The sequence below is a fragment of the Pimephales promelas genome, chromosome 2, assembly GCF_988280905.1.
Source record: "Pimephales promelas chromosome 2, fPimPro1.hap1.1, whole genome shotgun sequence".
NCBI classification, from domain to species: Eukaryota; Metazoa; Chordata; class Actinopteri; order Cypriniformes; family Leuciscidae; genus Pimephales; species Pimephales promelas.
This window is the reverse complement of record NC_142770.1, coordinates 14,928,893-14,951,415: the sequence shown is the minus strand read 5'-3', so window position 1 is coordinate 14,951,415 and position 22,523 is coordinate 14,928,893. Positions and strand designations below refer to the sequence as shown.

At 36.0% G+C, this 22,523-nt stretch overlaps 2 protein-coding genes across 2 annotated transcripts; both read left to right on the top strand.

Annotated features, from left to right (window-relative positions):
* Positions 1-1,476: 1,476 nt before the first annotated feature.
* Positions 1,477-9,440, top strand: LOC148995811 (coagulation factor XIII B chain-like). The gene is made up of 8 exons (XM_089116707.1): positions 1,477-1,611; positions 1,726-1,902; positions 1,983-2,150; positions 2,283-2,462; positions 6,397-6,588; positions 6,696-6,899; positions 8,863-9,048; positions 9,151-9,440. The coding sequence occupies exons 1-8, from the start codon at positions 1,542-1,544 to the stop codon at positions 9,345-9,347; spliced, it is 1,374 nt and encodes a 457-aa protein (XP_088972833.1). The 5' UTR covers positions 1,477-1,541; the 3' UTR covers positions 9,348-9,440.
* Positions 9,441-12,419: 2,979 nt separating this feature from the next.
* On the top strand, positions 12,420-22,312 carry LOC148995810 (complement factor H-like). The gene is made up of 21 exons (XM_089116711.1): positions 12,420-12,640; positions 12,813-12,980; positions 13,070-13,175; positions 13,275-13,351; positions 13,454-13,636; positions 13,746-13,913; positions 14,631-14,825; positions 14,901-15,074; positions 15,165-15,341; positions 15,618-15,794; positions 15,875-16,045; positions 16,154-16,333; positions 16,844-17,014; positions 17,511-17,705; positions 17,781-17,954; positions 18,046-18,219; positions 18,784-18,957; positions 19,046-19,234; positions 19,795-19,968; positions 21,188-21,232; positions 21,415-22,312. The coding sequence occupies exons 1-20, from the start codon at positions 12,571-12,573 to the stop codon at positions 21,193-21,195; spliced, it is 3,105 nt and encodes a 1,034-aa protein (XP_088972837.1). The 5' UTR covers positions 12,420-12,570; the 3' UTR covers positions 21,196-21,232; positions 21,415-22,312.
* Positions 22,313-22,523: the final 211 nt, after the last annotated feature.

Below are 22,523 nucleotides of genomic sequence, written 5' to 3'. Positions count from 1 at the left end.
CACTGTGCAATGATGACACCAACTGAATCTTAGGCTACAATGCAAGTTAGTAGAAGAATAAAACAGCATTAGCAAGCATGAGCTAGTGATAAACAAATAGGACAAGATGGGTAACGCTTCCTTTTACAGTCCAGTTACCCATGTAAATACTATGTACTTATCTTAGTAACTACAATTACTGGGTAATAACTCGTACTAACCCTGAACCTACCCCTAAACCTACCCCTGTTCCATGTACTTACCGTATATTAGCCAGTACTTTCTAAGTAAGTATACTGTAAGTACTGTACTGTAAAAGGAAGTGTTACCACAAGATGAATGGCATGGATTGGCAGATTTTGAATTGCTAGACTTCTCTCAATGTACGACGTAGGACCCCGTTTAGGAGCCACGACCAGTGAAAACTATTAAGAAACCTGTTCAGCAACTTTGAGAGACTGAGATATACTAGCAATAAACTGTACAATGAAACTTCGGGAGATGCTTTTATTAAATAAATAATCAAACAAAACAATAAGATTAAAAATGAAAATAAGTTTAGCGGTTACTACTGTATAAATCAAAATTTGTTTCAAAACTCTTTTTTTAATCTTATTTTGTCTGTTTAAATTTGATGTTATGCTATGCTTACTGTTATATAATAATCAAATTTGGGGGCTTAATATTTAGACATATCTCAAGTTTGGTATATGGTTGCAATTTTTTTGCAAATCTCAAAAAAATAAACCTCCATATAGTATGGATATAGTGAAAAGCATTTTCTAAAGGATAAGCACTCCTTTTTTACTTACTATAAAAAATGCATTTCTCAAAGAGTTCCAAGCCCTGTTTCGAACATATTCATTGAATGTGCCAAGAATTTGTTATCATATGACAACCATTTGTAAATAAAGTGAAAGACCTTTGAGTTTAACAAAAGTTAACACTGTAAGATCCAGTAAATGACATCCAGCTTTTCCAACTTTTTTTTTTTCTCAGTGTTTTCTAAGAGACAACAATTTAAGTACAGGCCAATATTTTAAGGGTCAAACTCTTCTTCTGCCTCCCTTTTTTTATTTTTGCAAGTTCAATAGATTGCTCAACTTTAATGGACACATTTTGCAATGTTCAAAAGTGTTGTGAATCTTCTTAAATATCACTCTTTTCTAATGCTCTATGGGGCATATTCATCCACCACATAATGTACTTTGATTTGATTCAAAAAGAACATGTTTCAGTGAAAAACATTGCAAACATTAAGTAAAGTCAGATTCGAAAATGGCAATTATTCTGGAACCTGCCCTTTGGTTCCTATTCATATGTTGCATAACTATGACTCAATAAGTCTTACTTCTGTAAAGTAAATTGTCTTTTGGTGTCTCTAAATGACAAATACAAATTGCTACATCAGATATGTTTTTTTAATTTTATTTTTTGCACAGAGTGATCTGGTGTAGGAAAAACCTCACTTTGACTTTGATAAATGATTAACTTGTTGATCCCCAAGCAGACAAGAGTATCAGAGACAGACCAAAAAAAGGCACTTGTGAATTGAGCTCAAAATGAGAGTTACTGTAAAACTCCTCGGCTTCGTCTATTGGTTGTTTTTCTTAAATTGTTGCCAATGTCAAGGTAAGTGCTTGAACATTTTCAATATCCAATCAAATAATTATACAAATGCATAATGTCGACTCAAAAACATATATGAGATCAGAATTTTAAAGTTTTTAAACTGTTTTCTCACAGCAAAGCAGAAAACCTGCCGTGATCTATCCATGGTAAATGGGTTCACATACAGCATCCCCTCCAATAAGGAAGAAATATATTACTCCTGCAACGCGGGTTATAAACCATTCTCTGGGAACTGGTGGGATTCAGCAACATGTATTGAAGGCTCTTGGTCTGACGAAACTCGGTGCATCCGTGAGTTTATTATTGTCAGTCTCGGGTGTTAGACGAATGATAGTGTACTGAAATGTGCTTCCTGTTTTCTGTCTTTACAGCGGAGGACGAATGTGGTGCTTTTCCCAGTGTTCACCATGGAAAACTAAAGAAAACTAAGGAGACCTTTCAAGATGGAGAAACAACAACATTTGAATGTGATCCAGGGTTCAGATCAACACGCTTAATAACATGTAACAATGGTACATGGGAGGAACCAGTGTGTGAGGGTGAGCTTCTCAAACTCTTATTATATTTTTTTAAGGAGCCGCTTCAGCATGTAGTTGACAACATAATCTATTGACAGTGTTAATCTCAGTCTGATTGGAGTTGATGAATTTATATTATTTATCTTTTTTTAGTGGGTGTGCATTGTGACATTCCTCCAAAGGTGGAAAATGCATTCATAACATCTAAACCTGAAGAATTGTATGTAGATGGATCTATTGTAACATACGCATGTCGAAGCTCATTCTTAATGATTGGGACAAGTAGAGTTTTCTGCCGCAATGGAATTTGGGAAGAAACACCAACATGTGAAGGTAAGATTTTGATTGGTAATGATAACGGACTTTTAAAACGTCCTATAGATTAATAATAAAATAAAATAAAAATATTGCATGTGAAAATGAAGAGAGACTGTTAGATATTTGGCAATCAGGAGAAATACTGTAACATCAAGTCCACAGATAATTTGTGGTGGGGACAACAATAACTGCAAAATCAATTTGCTTTGAAGACCCAGTAAGTTTAGTCCATGTGCTTTAGATTAATATGTTGTATTGCAGTGTTAAACATTATCAGTTTTCGCTGGTGTATGCTGGATGACTCGTCCTGCGCTACACAGTTCCCTATCAATCGGGTCACTCACAACATATGTCTTGACTGACGAATAGGAATCTTGCTAGAGAAGCCAATCTACTTCGAGTAAAACTAAAACAAGCTAATTCACATTGGCGTGCAGTCATTTGCATCAGCTGCTAAACCCCGCAACTCGAGGTGTACCAGTAATTTCTGTTGGGTCATGCGTTCGGTGGCCGACATGAGGGAGACCGACAAGCTCTGGTTCCTTAACTCCCCTGTGTCCCAGACTGGCCTCCTCGGTGACGCGGTTGAAAACTTTGCCCAGCAGTTCTCGGCTGTACAAAAGCAGACATCCTGCCGCGGCAGTCAGATGCTGCGTCCACCCCACCACCCTCGGCCCCTCACTCTGCTCGTGCTCCGGCTTCTGCCCCTACCCCCGTGCCGCAGCAGCAGACTCCACCTAAATGCCGCGGTGGGGCCATGCAGGCATGCTGCCCTGCCCGTCCAGGCCTTCACCAAGAAGAATGGCAAAGCCATGGGTAAGCAGCCCTAGGACGGCCGAGTTATAAATCGGAGTCTTCACAAACTACTGTTCAAAATACTCACTCAGAAACGCATTTTTCGAATACACCCGTCCCCGAGATTGGTTTGCAGCGATCAACCTGAAGGACGCATACTTTCATGTCTCGATTATTCCTTGACACAGGCCGTTGCTGCGTTTTGCGTTCGAGGTTTGAGCATATCAGTACAAGGTCCTGCTCTTTGGACTGTCCCTGTCTCCCTGTGTCTTCACGAAAGTCATGGAGGGGGCCTTTGTTCTCATGAGAAAACAGGGTGTGCGCATCCTCAACTATCTTGACGACTGGCTCATACTTGCACACTCTTGTGAACACAGGGACCTCCAGTTCTGGCACCTCAGCCAGCTGAGCCTTCAGGTCAACTGGTAAAAGAGCAAACTTGCCCCCATGCAAAGGATCTCTTTTCTCAGAATGGAGTTGTATTTGGGTGCACAGTGCGCCTCACAGAGGAACGCAATCAGTCGGTGCTGAACTGCTTGAACATGTTCAAAGGCAGGATGGCGGCCCCACTGAAACTCTACCAGGAGAATTAATACTGTGACGATGAAGATTTATTTGAGCTCAGCAAACAACTAAATTCTTTGGCATAGGCCCCATCCGTAATTCGCAGTCCGAGGGTACGGAATCTGCATATCCTGCCTGAAGACGAAGGCAGGGGCGCAGCCCACCCCCTGCGAAGTAAGGAAGGGTGCCATCTGGTGGTGGTGGGGTGGAAGGAGGAGAGGACGTCCTGGCGTCTTCGGGGTAGAGATCGGAGAGCCCATCTGGAGGTGGTGGGAAGGATGGAGGGGAGGACCGGGCACATGAATGTTAGGGAGATGAAGGAAAGGTCCCGTCTGGTGGTTGATGGGGAGGATGGAGGTTGTTGAAGCAACAGCATCTGAGAACTCAGACATGTATAAGCCACCCTTTTATACTGACTATTAGGATATGATTGGATAAATGAGAAGATAATTCATGACGTGAACGATTGAGTCTTCCTGGTTGAACTTGCGCTGGCTTCATTTCTTTCAGAGGTTCCTAGAGCATATGGCAGTGGCAACAGGGCTGCTACATATGAGATCGCTTCAGCACTGGCTTCACGGCCAAGTCCCGAGATGGGCATGGCACTCACCAGGTGGCAATCACACCGGCGTGCCACCAGACCTTAAGCCCGTGTTCAGATCCCTCATTCCTGCGGGCAGGAGTCCCCTTGGAACAGGTGTCCAGGCATGCTATGGTATTCAAAGAAGCCTCTGCCACCGGCTGGCGTGACACGTACAACGGGCATGCAGTTTCAGGGGTATGGACCGACCCCCAACTGCATTGGCACATCAGCTGCCTCGAGTTGCTAGCAGTATGTCTCGCCCTGGGCCACTTGAAAAGGCCGCTACTCCCTGACCGAGGGAACACTCATGTCTCTTGGCTTCCACAGCATTCTCCTTCCTAACAAGAAGGGCACGCTTTCCCAGTGTTATCCGATATTCTCACTGTATGGGTTATGACAGAACAACAGTGACAGATACACACTGTGTAAGCCTCCTCCTATTGTTCTTCAAGGCAAAAATGAAGGTTGCACAGGGTGCAGGATGGGGTGCAGCAGCTGTGGTGCTTTGGTAGGGATTCCTATTTGTCGGTCACAAATTCTCGGTTACATATTGTAACCCTTGTTCCCTGAAGGAGGGAAAGCAGACTTATGTCCCATCGCTACATCTTCTGCTGCCCACTGGGGTGGCCAGATTTTCAGGCTTTGCTCCTCAGCAAAAAACTGAAGTGCAATCGCACCTGCTGTTCAGTGCTGCAAGGCTGAGCAGCTGATGCAAATGATTGCACACCAATGTGTATTGGCTTGTTTAAGCTTCACTCAAAGTAGATTGGCCTCTCTAGCGAGATTCCTATTTGTCGGTCATGACGTACGTATCCGTTCCCTCCTTCAGGGAACGAGGGTTACTGCCCATTCTCACCCCCAAGGCGTCACCTAACTGACGCCTTGGGAAGCATTTGACCATGCTTCAATATCTGACGCTTTAGGCACCCTTTAGCGTCAGTTAGATGACGCCCTAGGATCGCGTGTACCCTACCCCCACCCCAGACCTTAACCTAACCGCGTCCTCTAACTGACGCTTTCCTTTAGCTGGAGGATATGCATCATGTTGAATTTTTCATAAGGGCGCCTAAAACGTCAAATATTGAAAGGGCGCCTAAGACGTCAAATATTGAAGCATGGTCAAAGGTGACGCCTTGGGGTGAGAATGTGTTGAGGGTTACCATATGTAACCGAGACGTTTTGCGTCCAATCAAATGCTCTCTAGAATCAAAATCAAAATAGTGTTTTTATATGAAAGTACTATTGTGTGATATTCCTTTCTTTTTTTTAAAGTTGTCCAACTTCTGAAAGGGATTGAGTGATTTAAAAATGGTCGCATTAATCCTCAGTCAAATCGCAAAATAAAATTATGACAGCAACTCTTTAAATAATGTAGGGACACTAGACACATCTGAAGCTATTAATGAGGATAATTTAATATAATGAATCTAACTCCACAGTCTCTCGCCACGTTTTTTTTTTTGTTTTTTTTTTTGAGAAAGATACGAGTATGAATAAAAAGAAATTCCGAGATTCAAGCGAATTGAGATTTTCAATGAAATTCCAGAAAGACGGTGAATCTGTGAAAATGAAAAATGAGGTGAAAAGTTCTGCACAAGAGTCACTTATAATTTAATTAATCAAAAAAACACATTTACTTACATAATGGTAAAAATTGACTAGCTATGTGACAAACATCAGCTGGGACTGATGGTGAATTAAGTTGAACAATTAGTTTTATTTGTTTATTTATATCACAAATCTCTCACGAGCAAACTGACTTTAGTCAGGAGGATATGCATCATGTTGAATTTTTCATAAGATTGTTAGGGATAGATGTATGCTCAATTTTTAGCACAGTTTCTGTAGCGCTAGTTGTGCAATATCAAATGACAAAAATGTAATTGTTATGTTAAACCACTACTTATTGCAAATAACTTTTGGTTACTCTTAAACATTCAGCCACATAAAGTATTAGAGCTTATCTCTGGATAAATGTATGTGATCAAATTTGTCTGTTTTCTTTAGAGGCATCCTGTCCTATCAATACAACTATGGAAGACTTAAAACTCAATGGATTCCCTGAAATTGAGGGTTCAGTCAAACCGGGACACAAGTTAACATTTTCATGCAATGGACAAGGGATGAAATTAAAAGGACAGAAAGAAATCATCTGTCAATCAAATGGGGAATGGAGTAGCCCTTTCCCTAAATGTGAAGGTAAGACCACATATGGTAAAATCATTGGATTGGACAAAAACAGATCAATGATAGATCTGTTATTCACATGGAGGATGCTTAATTTATCAGATCTTTCTATTCTTTAGAGGTAAAGTGTGTCGCAAAACTGCCAGCAAACATGAGATCAGACGTCACTAAGGACGGACCCCCGGGGACTGAGGTTTCAATCAGACCTGGACACACAATAACTCTTTCATGTGTTGGGAGGCGAACAAAATTACAAGGACAGAGTAAAATCACCTGCTTGTCAAGTGGAGAATGGAACGTCCCGTTTCCTAAATGTGTTGGAGGTAACCCTTATGGAACATAAATATATGGAAATATAGCCTTCTGCAAAATATAATGCAATTAATTACATAATAGATTTCCAAATATAGCAGTGCTAATATGTTTCAGCATACTGCAATATATGCATTGACCATACATATAAAATATTTAGAAATTAATGCAAAAATAGCATTACATGTAATATTCATAAAGTTTTATCGTTTACTGTGTACACATATTGCACATACAAATATAATATAAATGTTCCCATATAAATGTGAATGTATGTATGACGTACACACATTCACGGAACGAGTTACAGCAGATTTTGTGTCCAAGTCCATTCAGCGCATGGTCTAAAAGGGTTGTCCCAATTCTTTTAATGAGTAATGGGTGAGTTTTGGGAGTAACATGCAATAAACCAATCATAGTCTCATCTAACATTCTCTTTAAAAGCCACTGCCAGTTGGCAGATATGCTATTTAGGTGGTGAAATTTGTGAGTGGAAAAACTAAACGCTTTTCCAGAGAGAAAATGGATCTGCTCATGCGCGAGGAGACCATCTACAGGAGAAAAAAAAAAAAAAAAAAAAACGTTTTCCACCATGTCCTTATCCTTATAACTAACTAAATCAAAGCCATTGACTTTAGTCGATAAATGGCGCCGTTTATTTCAGTTGCCTCAAAATAGCAATGCACTTCGTTTTCAGACCAGCACGCCCATGGGCGCACAAATGGGTCCAAATTCATTTGCTATTTAAACAATGTGGTGCAGGACATAAAAATGATAACTGCGTCAGGCTGAAATTGACAAAAGACATTTGTGTCGCCTCTGGCGCCACGTTGGACCAGGTGTATCAGGTCTCATACCCAAGGCGTCATATAGGTGACACTTTTGACATTGCATCTACATCTGACGCACATTGCACCCTTTAGAGTCAATATGAGACGAAGATATATATGGGCCAGAAGGCGCCTCCTAGTGGTCTAACACTAACACTACCCCAGACCTAAACCTACCCGTAACCGAAGCGTGTTATAGCGACGCTAAAGGGTGCCATGTGCGTCGGATTTAGACGCAATGTCAAAAGCGTCACCTATATGACGCCATAGGATGAGAATCCGTTGGGTGTATGATAGGGCCCTATATGTTACTATATTAAATGGCTCATGGTAATGGTAATGGCTCTTCAGTATAGTGAGATTGTCTTTGCTAAATACTTTAGTACATGCAGGTGTGTGAAAATGAAACATGGTAAATAATTATTATAAATTATTTCTAATTATAAAATATAAGAAATATATGACATGATATATGCATGAGTAAATATCAGCAATATATTTATACACATGCAGTACCAAATCTTACATCTGTATATTATGAAGTGTATTGCTGAAAATAAAATTAAATACATTATGATATATTACTAAATATATTGTCAGATATTTTTAAATATATTAAAAGCAGCAATTCCTTGTGTAAAATTGTATATATTGTGATATTTAGCACAATATATTATTCTGTATATTTTCAAATGTGCCATTAAATCTTTTATTATATTGATCAGCTATATAAGGAAATTCTACACATAGAAAGGTTTACTTGTTTACTAGTCAAGTTTTATTAGCAGGGTTTGCAAGCATCTCTATAGTAAATGCTCATCTTTGATTCGTAATTTATCATCACAACGTCTCTCTTGACTTGGGCCAAGAAAATGTCTCAGCAATCATCCAGAATAATCTAGAAACAGCTACAAACTAGCACAGTTGCAGTGAGCTCAACATGGATAAATGCAAATCAATTTACATCTAGTTATAATTTATTACATACAAAAAACATATCTCTTTGATACAGGAAGGTATTTTAAAGTATTTAAGAAAAAATACCACAAATTATCATAACAATAATGTGCATTATTAATGACAAGTTTAATGATTTTCTTGGTCATCTTAAAATAGTCTAAAAATAACTTTGCTTTGCCCTCAGAGAAATGTGAGCGACCACCACCAGTAGAGTTTGCAGATACAACTGAAATGATAAAACCTGAATATAATTCAAGGGAGAAAGTTGAATACATCTGCTTTCATAAATACACACTTGTTCAGAGTCCCCCCTACTCTAAATACTTGACCTGTGAACAAGGCGAATGGAGAGGGAACATCAAGTGTTTAAGTAAGTATGAAAACTCTAAACATTAATGACAGATTAGGCTTTCCTTACTATATTATAATTATTATTTGTAACAGTGACAGTGAGATGTTGTGTTTGTTTCAGAGCCTTGTTCAGTGACGGTGGAGGAAATGGACGACAGAGGTATACAGCTGCGATGGGCTGGACGAGAAAAGATATTCTCACCACATCTGGACAGAATCACCTTTGCATGTCTGAGGGGCAAACGTTTACTAGGCAGTGACAGTACCCTAATACAATACTGTAATGATGGAGTGATGAATTTACCTCAGTGTGTGTGACAGGGAGAATAAAACCTCAGTGAACTAAAGCATCAGCTGTACTACTAATAAAAAACAAATGGAGCAAATCAAAATAAAACCCTTTTCCCCAAAGTCAGTTTCTATGTTTTGAATTCTTGCAACTAAAACTAAATGATAAAAGCAACATGTTTAAAATGTAGACGAGGCAGGGTTTAACCTGGCAAAAACACGTAGACGAGGAAGAAATGTAATTGGGGAAAGGGCAAATGTTGATGTGCCGGGAAAGGAGCAAATATCACAATGTGTGCTGGAATCTCAAGTGCTGGTTTGGTCCTGCAGAAAAGACAGTTTGGCAACAACACAGAACACCTTCTTTTGATTTTAGATGACCTCTACCAGCAACAGGTGCCAGAAGCAGAACAGGTGGGAGTAAACATGAGGACATTTGTGATTAGATGGGACGATGTAGCATTCCACCATTCACATGCAATCACTAACTGGTTTGCTGCACATCCTTTTCCTTCCTTGTACTCTCCTTTCCACAACCGCTTAAAGGTGTAAAGTATATGATCATCGGCCACATGACCAAATGTCCCTCCTGGATGCCATGGGTGCAAGGAGACATCTGTCAAGACAAGACTGTCAGGGGTGGATAGTTTCTATCCAAAGCGTATAGTGAGAAACAACATACGGTGTGAGGTAGACGAGTACTTGTGGCCAAATGTCCACAAATGAGTTATTAGGAGTGAAACTTGGGTGTTGAGAAATATGTTCCTTTGGTGCTCTTCAGTTTTGAGATCCAAAATGTCATCCAAATAAACTGGAAGTCTGAGGCACTCAAAAGAAATATAAGTTTAAAAAGCCTTTATTTAAACTTGGATAGCCATTAAAAAACATATGCCAACATGTTTCGGCCTCTTTGGCCTTCCTCAGGGCAAATTCAAAATGGCAGTCCATTGACTGCATGCTATATATCTGCATGTGGTCCTAGAAGCACAGGTGCTCAACTGCACATATCACCTGACAGAGAGCAATTACAACAAGTTACTTTAGATAAGACAAGCCAGTTTTCACATCAAGATTCAAAATATCAATATGAATAAATACATATAGCAAGAGGTTACTTTATACAAGACAAGTTACAAAAAAGATTGCATTGTAAAACATATTCAATTTCATTCCATGCTCTAATAAACATGTGCAATCTCAGATGTTGAATAATTTTATACTTTCTATATTTTAACACTTTCCATATCAAGAAGCAATTTGAAATATCAGTATATCTAATAAAACATTGACATGTATTTAGTCAGTTACAAGAAAGGAGAAAAATCCAATTCCAAATTTAGACCAGGGTATTGATTAGCTTTCCGCGACATTATTCATGATTGGTGACAGTTTTATTTATCGAGGCCTACTATTGTCATTTTCGTTGTTGTTTTTTATTTTACTATTTATAGCTTCAATCCAAAGTATAAATACAAAAGGATCTCTTTTGTAAAAGTATATTTCCCCCTCTTGGTTATATTTTAACATGTCCCATCTCAAAGATTTTTAAAGTATCGCTACTTCCATGGTTCGCCTCTTTATAATGTAGAGCCATGGGATACTGGTGGTTGTTCTTATCGCATATTTATGTTCTGCTGATCTTTCTTTAAGTTTACGCTTACTGTAGTTCTTCCAATATAAAAACAGCCACACGGACGTTCAAGTCTACAGACAACGAATGAGGTATTTGCAATCAATAAATGACTGTACACTGTATTCACAATTTAATGGCACTTCTGTAAAAATATTGGTCTTGACAATATTGCTACAGTGATTACAGTTTCCACACTTATAGTTACCTCTTTTTGTGCCTAGCCAGGTTTTATTCTGTATAGGAGGCATATAGCTTTTCACAAGACTATCTTTTGGAGTAGGGGCTCGTTTAAAGGTGATAGTAGGTACCTCCGGCAGTACATCTCTCAAAACAGTTTCCTGGTCGATGACTTCACCCACATATGACGTGTCATCTGATTATACACATGCTTCACGGCGTCTGGATGCAGCGTCTCGTTCGCTCTCAGGGAACCATGGTTACAAACGTAACCTGAAACGTTTCATATCCTATGAATTTTTTTAATTTATTTTTTTATGTAGGCTAATGCTTATTGATTTTAAATAATCTATTCAATTCATGGTTTTTAGCATATACATGTCTTTTATTTATACCACCTTATATTATTTTGTTTAACATTTATGTTCACAGTCAAAATTTTCTGAAGGTTAAAAACTTTTTTCAATATTTCTTGAAAAAAGAATTTTTTTTGCACATTCTTTGCCAAGAACCTGTGATCACATGACAGCCATTCGCAAATAAAGACCTTTAAGGTTAACAACTCTGTGTTTACCAAAAGTCTAGTAAGTAAGATCCAGTAAATGACATCCAGGTTTGTTTGTTTTATGTTTGTTTTTTGTAATGTGACATGAGGAGGATCATCTAGGCCATAAGAGAAAATAAAAATAAAAAGTGCAGACTGTTGAATACTTTGTGTCATACACTTCTGCGACGTATTGTTCCAGTTCAATAGATTGCTCAATTCGAGTGGACACATTTTGCAATGGCAGTTACATACTCATTTTGCAATGACTGTACTTTTGAAATGTTTAAAAGTTTGAAAGTGTTGTGAATCTTCATCAATCTCATTCTTTTCCAATGCTCTATGGGGCAGATTTATTCATTGCATTCTATTTTATGATTTGATACAAGCATGATCCAGTGAAAAACTGTTACAGGATAAGTTAAAATTTGAACACACTGTAAAAAAAATATTGTTGGTTTAACTTAAAAATTTTCAAGTTGATTGAACTGGAAAAAGTGAGCTAATACAATGAAGGAGATTGATTTAATCACAAGAAACTCAAAATAATAAGTTATCTCAACTAAAGAAATTATTTAAGTTTATTTGACAAAAGAAAAAAAATGTTGTGATAACAAATCTTGAAAATATTTTTTTTACAGTGCATGACAATTATTCTGGAACCTGCCCTTTGCTTCCTGTTCATATGTTGCATAAATATAGACTCAAGAAGTCTGACTTCTCTAAAATAACTTTCCTTTTGTTGTGTGCAAATGACAAATACGTTTTGATGCATCAGAGTGATCTGGTGTAAGAAAAACCCTCTCTTTGACTTTTATAAATGATTAACTTGTTGATCCCCAAGCAGACAAGAGTATCAGAGACAGACCCAAAAACGGCACTTGTGAATTGAGCTCAAAATGAGAGTTCCTGTAAAACTCCTCGGCTTTGTCTTTTGGTTGTTTTTCTTAAATTGTGGCCAATGTCAAGGTAAGCGCTTTTTGTTGGGTTTTTGGAATGTCTTTTTCATTTAGATTTGATATTGTATTGTATGCACTTCCCAAATGATAGCTTTAGAAGGTGTTTTGACTGTGCAAGTAGTATATCGTTTAATACATGATGACAGTTACTTCTTTGTGTAACATTTGTTTTTGTTTCTCAGTATGTAGTCGAGAACAGATTCCCCATGAAAACACAGAACCAGTTGCGAAAGAGTCATACAATGAAGGTGAAACAGTGAAGCTGACCTGCACGACAGGTTTCACTGGAATGTACAGACTAAAATGTGAAAAAGGACAATGGAAGACATCCATTGCGCGACCATGTGCAAGTGAGAAAATGGTTACCAATGACTACATCATTTTTTTTTTTATGAATAAATCAATGTCATAATAAGTAAAACTTGTTTGACTTCTGCAGAGAAAAAATGCACTCACCCAGGGGACACACCAAATGGTGATTTTAAACTTAAATCAGGGTCTGAGTTTGTTTTTGGAGCAACAGTGTTGTATACGTGCAAGAAAGGGTACATGTGCTTTATGCTTTTTATTCTCTTTTCCATTGTGGGACATGCATGCTATCCTTTTCAGTTTAACACTACTTGTCCTTATACTTGTGTTCACAGGTTTGAAATGACAAGCAGAATCAATCAGCGTACCTGCAGAGCTCAAGGATGGGACAATACTGTCCCGATCTGTGAATGTACGATTTTGATATTGAGAATTATAACTAAAATAATTTGTTGAGTGATTGGTTTGTTGGTTATTCTATTTTTAATTCTATTTGTAATATTTTATTGCCTAGCTGTGACATGTCCAGCCATTCGCACAGATAAGGGTGTGACTGCATCGGGCAACACAGAGGAGGGAAGTTATGGTGATGTTATTCACTTTGAGTGCGAATCTAATGACCAAAAGATAGACGGAAGTAGTGACATTCACTGCACAGAGACGGGCGAATGGAGTGACTCCGTTCCAAAGTGCAAAGGTTCATTACATTGTTTGTTTGTTTGTATCTTTACCCAATGATCACAGATTTCTGAGCTTTATTCAAAGCACCAATTTAACAATGTCTCCTTCCCTTGCTTTTCACACAGAGATAACGTGCACAGCGCCAGATATAGTGAATGGTGAAGTTGTTAGGAAAATGGAAGAATACCAGAAAGATGCCGTATTAAAATACAGATGTTCACCAGGGTTCAAGCCTAGAGAGGGAGTCCCCAAATGTGCTAAATTCGGCTGGACTCTGAACCCGGAATGTGATGGTAATGCACAATTATTTTGACATAATAAACAATTAATATGGGAAATAAAATCTTCTATCCATATAGCATTTATAATGGGAAAAACTCTGTGTTGTCACACTGGAACATTTTATAATAAGATAAGCCATTAACCGTAAAATCGAAACTGGAATTTGAAAAACAAAATTGCAAGTGAAGTTATTGAGAGTGTTTGATCTTATTTAGATTTATTTTTTTAATATGTAAATCCTGAGGAAACATAACAAGATTGTTAACTTCCATCTTCCAGTCATGCTGTAGAAAGGATCAGACCGGTGTTGATTTCTAGGTTTTTATTGTAAGGGTGTGCTTTTTTAGGCACCTAAACACAATTATTAACTACAAAATGACCTAATAACTACTTAATACAGTGTTTATCAGTTTAATTGATTCTCGCTATTTTTAAATAATGTTTTATAATTTGGATTGTGGGGAGAGTAAAGAACTTACGGGGGATACAGACATTTAAAACTAGAAACTTATGATCTTTAGATAACAGTTTAACCAATATTTATAAGGTTCTTAAAATAGAAAATGTGCCTCTAATATACTTACATGGGGACAACACTATTCACAGAAAGATTGGATTTAATTGTTCCATTTTAGGATTTATTTGTCTCTTGAAAAGACATGGCATGCAAATACACAGATCTGTTTCACAATTTGTGTTGCTTTATCTCATAATTATGTCTTGTACAGAAGTAACTTGTGAGCTTAAGTCGACCACATATGGAGTAAGAAGGATCAACCCGGAGGGAAAAACTATTTTCAAAGCTGGAGAAAGTGTGGAGATCACCTGCACTGAAAAACACTGGTTTTATGGTACAAAAGAAAACATCCAATCATTTACATGTGGAGAGAATGGACAGTGGGATCATGAGCCTGTGTGTGCGGGTAAGATTATAGAGAAACACTTCTGCATTTATTGATGAACTGCATGTTATTAAAATAATGCAAATCTTGTTTCAGAAATTAGATGTGAAGTTCCACGTGGCCAGCATGTGCATAACCCAGATTATTACTTCTGGGGAGATAAGAAGTTGGGAGTAAAAATATTTTACTATTGCACGTCTGGATATTACAAAATGTCAGCAGAGGCCACATGCACACGAGACGGATGGACACCAAACCCACTGTGTGCTGGTATGTGCTCATATTAATGATACAGTTTGTGTAAACTAATCATTATCATAATTATGAATTCTATTTAATGTGATGGATATTTGTTTACAGTAAACACGTGTGCAGCACCAAACATCCCAAATGCAGCGATTTTGGGAGATCAGAGAACAATTTACAACATCAATTCAAGAATACAATATCAATGTAATCCTGGGTTTGAACCAGAACAGCCTGTACAAATCACCTGTACTTCCCAGAATCAATGGACAGGCATACGGCAATGCACTAGTATGATGCAGTAATGTATATTACAGATACTTGAACTTTTCAATATTCAAATCATTATATTTTTATTATTATATTCAAATAAGATTTCTGTGAAACAGGGTTTATTGTACATGTTTATGTTTTTTGTTTTTCTTCTTCTTATTCTTGTGTGGTGTATGTCCTGTTGTTGGGCATACAGCTTGATAAAGTTTATATATTATCTATCTTCACAATGATAACTCAAAAACATTTGAGATTTGTATTTAAGAAAGGTTTTAAACTGTTTCCCCCTTCTAGAAAAGCAGAAAACCTGCCGTGACCTATCCGTGGTAAATGGGTTCACATACAGCATCCCCTCCAATAAGGAAGAAATATTATACATCTGCAACGCGGGTTATAAACCATTCTCTGGGAACTGGTGGGATTCAGCAACATGTATTGAAGGCTCTTGGTCTGACGAAACTCGGTGCATCCGTGAGTTTATTATTGTCAGTCTCGGGTGTTAGACGAATGATAGTGTACTGAAATGTGCTTCCTGTTTTCTGTCTTTACAGCGGAGGACGAATGTGGTGCTTTTCCCAGAGTTCACCATGGAAAACAAAAGCAAACAAAAGAGACCTTTCATGATGGAGACACAACAGAATTTGAATGTGATCCAGGGTTCATAGCAACTCCACACTTCATAACATGTGTCAATGGTAAATGGAAGGAACCAGTGTGTGAGGGTGAGCTTCTCAAACTCTTATTGCATGTTCAGCGAGAGCATATAGTGGACAATAGAATCTATTGACAGTGTTAAAATCAGTTCATAAAATTCTTCTTCTTTTCTTTAGTGGGTGTGCATTGTGACATTCCTCCAAAAGTGGAAAATGCACTCATAACATCTAAACCTGAAGAGTTGTATGTAAATGGATCTAGTGTAACATACGCATGTCGAAGCTCATTCTCAATTAATGGGACAAGTAGAGTTTTCTGCCACAATGGAATTTGGGAAGAAACACCAACATGTGAAGGTAAGATTTTGATTGGTGATGATTTAAAACTTCTTACAGATTAGAAAACAAAACATTCTTGTTGGAGAAAATCAAGAAAGAAAGGCTCACTTGGATATTTGAAAACCATGAGGAATAACATCAAGTCCACATCAAATTTTCTGGTAGTGATGACAACTGAATCAATTTAATTGTTAAATCAATATGTTTGAAGACCCTGTTGAAATCTAAAATTGAGTTTTGCCACGTTTGCTTTAGATTAATATGATAGTAATGTTAAACATCGTCAGTTTTATATTCTTTTAAAATTGAATTGTTTTTTAGGGTTATTTTTTTTAATCATATACAATTCGTAATTCATATTATGAACAATATGTAAGGATTATTCAATTGAATTTGATGGTATTTTACTATTCATTGAAATGCCTAAATCTTGAAAAATGGCTTAAAATTGTTTTGAGTTTACTGTAAGATTATAGTGAAACACTTATTGCATGTTATTACTGTAAAATAATGTAAATCTTATTTCAGAAATTAGATGTAAAGTTCCAGATGACCAGCGTGTGGTTACGCCAGAACAGAACTTCACTGATCTGAAATTAGAAGAAAAAATGTCTTACTCTTGCATGCCTGGATATGATAAAATGTCAGCAGAGGCCACATGCACACGAGACGGATGGACACCAAACCCACTGTGTGCTGGTATGTGCAAATATTAATGATATAGTTTGTGCAAATTATTTAACATAAATAATTTCCTCACAGTAAAGCAAAAATCTTGTCGTGATCTGTCTCTGAAATTTTGGGCATATTTTACATAAGCAACAATCCAATGCAACAGTTTTTTCGTCCAAATGTTTTCCAGAATCAAATTAGTGTTTTAGTGAAATTGTGCGATAGGTCCTTCACAACCAGCAGTCTTCTCATCTGCTTGCTAAGTGGCTTTCAAAAGTGTTCACATTAATCCTCAGTGAATTTGCAAAACTAAAAAGACTAACGCAACTTATTAAGGAAAGTATATAATGAACAAACCTGAATTTATCCAAAACTATTGAGTACAATTTAAAAGATTGAATCTGACTCAACTTAAATCTGGCTAATTTGGGATAAAATTTTGTTTTGTAGATATTGAAAAAAATGAATTTTTGATGCTTCATCTCTTCTTACCCTTATTTCTATATAATTATGTCTTGTACAGAAGTAACTTGTGAGCTTAAGCCACCCAGATTTGGAATAAAAAGGATCAACCCGGACGGAAAAACTATTTTCAAAGCTGGAGAAAGTGTGGAGATCACCTGCACTGAAAGATACTGGATCTTTCGAACAAAAGAAATCATCCAATCATTTACATGTGGAGAGAATGGACAGTGGGATCATGAGCCTGTGTGTGCGGGTAAGATTATAGAGAAACACTTCTGCATTTATTGATAAACTGCATGTTATTAAAATAATGTAAATATTGTTTCAGAAATTAGATGTGAAGTTCCAGATGACCAGCGTGTGTATAGGCCAGAATCTTACTTCAGAGGAGATCTGAAATTGGGAGCAAGAATATCTTACGCTTGCATGTCTGGATATTATAAAATGTCAGTAGAGGCCACATGCACACGAGACGGATGGACACCAAACCCACTGTGTGCTGGTATGTGCGAATATTAATGATACAGTTTGTGCAAATGAATCATTATAATATTATATGAATTCTATTTAATGTGATGGATATTTGTTTACAGTAACGTGTGCAGCACCAATCATCCCAAATGCAGAGATTGAGGGAGATCGGAGAGCAAAACACATTGTCAATTCAAGAATACAATATCAATGTAATCCTGGGTTTAAACCAGAACAGCCTGTACAAATCACCTGTACTTCCCAGAATCAATGGACAGGAATACAGCAATGCACTGGTATGATACAGTAATGTATATTACAGATACTATAACTTTTTCAATATTCAAATCATTATATTATTATTATTAGTAGTATTATATTCAAATAAGATTTTCGTGTAAAAGAAAAAGAAAAAGAGAAATCTTTTACTTTTCATCAATTTGATGCATCCTTACTTAATTTAAAAAGGAAAACATTTAGTTATATCCTGGATGAAATTAACCCTTTTTTAAATTGATATTATAGAACATATTATTAATATTCTGAATTAAGAATTTAAATGAGTAATACAAATAGAGCTTAATAAAACATTTTGTATAAATGTTAATGGAATGATGAAATATATCATTTAGTTTATACGATTTGTATTCATAAATGAAAAAAAAATAGGATAATTTTTAGGGTAATTCAATTCAATTTGATGGAATTTAAAAAACATATATATATATATATATATATATATATATATTAAATTCATAAATCTTGAAAAGGGCTTAAAAACTGTTTAAGATCGAGAAATACTTCTGTATTTGGTGCGGAACTTACTGCATGTTATTAAAATAATGTAAATCTTGTTTCAGAAATTAGATGTGAAGTTCCACGTGACCAGCATGTGTTTGACCTGTACTCTTACTTCAGAGGAAATGAGAAATTAGGAGCAAGAATATTTTACTATTGCATGCCTGGAAATGATCAAAGGTTCGAGGCCACATGCACACGAGACGGATGGACACCAAACCCACTGTGTGCTGGTGGTATGTGCTCATATTAATGATACAGTTTATGCAAATTAATCATTATCATAATTATGAATTCTAATTAATGATGGATATTTGTTTACAGTAAACACGTGTGCAGCACCAAACATCCCAAATTCAGCGATTATGGGAGATCAGAGAACAATTTACAACATCAATTCAATAATACAATATCAATGTAATCCTGGGTTTGAACCAGAACAGCCTGTACAAATCACCTGTACTTCCCAGAATCAATGGACAGGAATACAGCAATGCACTGGTATGATAAATGGTATGATATGATAATGTATTTTACAGATTCCATAACTTTTTCAAGTCATTATATATCTTCACAATGATAACTCAGTTTGTACTGTGCTCAGTTTAATGTTACAGATTGAGAAAATTATTTAACTTTTTAATAACTATTTCATTATTAACACTGAAGATATTATTCATATTGTGAATAAAGAATTTTAAATGAGTAGAAAAAAACAGAGCTTAATAAAACATTTTGTATAAATATTAATGGAATAAGAAAATGGATCATTTAGATTATGTGATTCGTATTCATACATTTAAAAAAGAAGTTTAAGATTTATAGAAAATGTTTTATTAATATTTATCAGGTTTTTATAATCATGTACAAATCTTAATTCACAATTTGAATAATATGTAAGGAGTTTTCAATTGAATTTGATGGAATTTTACTATTTATTGAAATGCCTAAATCTTGAAAAATGGCTTAAAAATGGTTTTTAGTTTACTGTAAGATTATAGAGAAACACTTCAGAATTTTGTGCTGAACTTATTGCATGTTATTACTGTATAATAATGTAAATCTTGTTTCAGAAACAAGATGTAAAGTTCCTGATGACCCGCATGTGTATAGACCAGATATTTACTTCAATGATCTGAAATTAGGAGTAAAAATATTGTACGAATGCACGCCTGGATATGATAAAATGTCAGCAGAGGCCACATGCACACGAGAAGGATGGACACCAAACCCACTGTGTGCTGGTGGTATGTGCAAATATTAATGATACAGTTTGTGCAAATGAATCATTATCATAATTATGAATTCTAATTAATGTGATGGATATTTGTTTACAGTAAAAAAGTGAAAAAAAAATGCATGCTCATATTAATGTTACAGTTTGTGCAAATTTTTTAACATAACAATTTCCTCACAGTAAAAAGCAAAAATCGTGTCGTGATCTGCCTCTGAAATTTTGGGCATATTTTACATAAGCCAATAATGTATTGTACTTTACATCTTTGTAATTTACTTATTTTATCTTTGTATATTTGTTATTTCACTTTATCGTTATTTCACGTTAAATACACAGTATTTTGTTGTCACTTTATACTGCTGACTATATGCATAGTCAGCCATCTTGCTGGTTACAAAAATTTTCTGATGACACTGCTTTAGTGGGTCTACTTAATCAGGGTGATGATCTTGCGTACAGAACGGAGGTTCAGTCTTTTCACAGCTGGTGTGAGTCAAACTTTTTGAAACTGAATGTATGGAAGAACTTGGGATTGATTTTAGAAAGAAAAAAGAGAAGCTCCTTTCAGTTACAATTAATGGTCAGTTGATCGAAATTGTGCAGTCCTATACATTTTAGGTGTCCATCTGGATGAAAAATTAAACTGAAAAGAGAACACTAATGTCCTTATGAAGAAGGCTCAGACGAGACTGTTCTTTTTGAGAAAACTCAGATCATTGAACATCAGCAAAAGCTCTTAATGTTTCATATATTTTAACAAACACTGTTAATTGTTGAAAATTATTCTTGTCTTTTATAGTGCTCATTTTGTATATTTTTTTAACTATGGAATTAAATCTTTTTCTCAAATTGGATCTCCTAATCAGGGTTTATTAGTCTCAATGCAGAATAATTTATCTGTCTGTTAGTTGTGTATTGTGTTTGATGGGTGGCAAACCAGTTTCCCTATCGGGATTAATAAAGTTTTCAATCAATCTTTATCATCCTGATAATAATGAATAATGTACTTCTGTTGAGGTTTTTATGTTTTATATTACGGACAGCTAAACTAAAGAGAAAGTTCAAAATATCAGAGTTTATTTAAAATAGAAAATGTTTTGTTCCCTTAGAAATCTCTTTACTGTCACTTTTGGTCAATTTAATGCATCCTTACTGAATTGTTTAAAGATTGAACCCTTTTTTATTGATATTATTGAAAATTAAATGTTTTTTGTTTCTTTTTTCTTCAGGTCAGTAAGACATAAATTGAAAGAAAGTTGGAGTAAAACACTGAGGTAAAAACTATGAAACAATTTGATAATGTAGTAGCTACATTTGATTTTACAAAAATGTTCTGCTCTCAGAGTTTATTTTGCAGTGAAAAAGTAGAATGGGATGAAGATCCTGTAATGAAGTGTAAACTGATTAAAATCAACAGTAATGTCCACAAGTAACTGCATTTATTATCATCCCACAGATCTGAATGAAGATGGACAGACACACTGCTGCAGTGTAACACACACTTGCTTGATGCTTCAATTTACTTGCTCACAGTAATATGAAAGATGTTACATATTTGTTTTTTTATTCCTTACACACTGAAGTGTGACTTAAAGTCACACTTCCATTCACTCATGTACCGGATCTTCAGACCAAGTCTACACTCAGTTTGCATTTGTAAGAACTCTAAACAGTTCTCTACATGCTCTACACACATCATTTAAAACAACTCATTTAGAAAACACTGCCATTTAAATGCCACAATCATTTCCCGATAACACAATGATAATGTGTGAAAACACTTGAAGAGTTCAGATGCAAAAGCCTCTAAATGCCATTTGAAATTTTCTTCTAAAATGACCATTTTTATCAAGCTTTTATATTTAAGTTCAGTAATTTCACTTGAATGACAATTAATAGGTAATCTTCATTGCCATTTAAGTGAAATTACTGAACTTAAATATACAAGCTTGATAAAAATGGTCATTTTAGAAGAAAATATTAAATGGCACTTAGAGGCTTTTGCATCTGAATTCTTCACTTTTACATACATTCATCACATATGCAAGCCAGTCAAAAAGTCAACTTTATTTCTAAAGCGCTTTATACAATTATATCGTTTTTAACAGCAGCTTCACAATAGTGACAAATTCTAATTCTGCTGTAACGCATCTCTCATAGTCATTATTCAGCGTTGATTCAGCTCAGTTCCATATACACTATATACGTAACTGAGGATTTATACACAGTGTATTTGTGCACATTAGACAAACTCCTATGTTTTGTTTATTGTGTGTGTTTTGTGGTGTTTTGAGAAATGGAGCCATAGTTCAAAAACTGTAACCGCTTCAGAATAAAGCTTAACATTTAAACTATTACTGTGCTGTCTTTTCAAATTCAATTTGATGTGTTTAATAGTGTAAAAGAAATTTTGTCTCTGATAAGCTATACTGATGTCATAGCACACATCAAGGTATGTAAACATTTTTTTATTGCTGTAAAACTGTGTATTTCGATTTTCGAAATTTGGTTGAGAACCCCAGTAATTAATATTTACAGTAAATTCTGCTTTAGATTGATATTTGG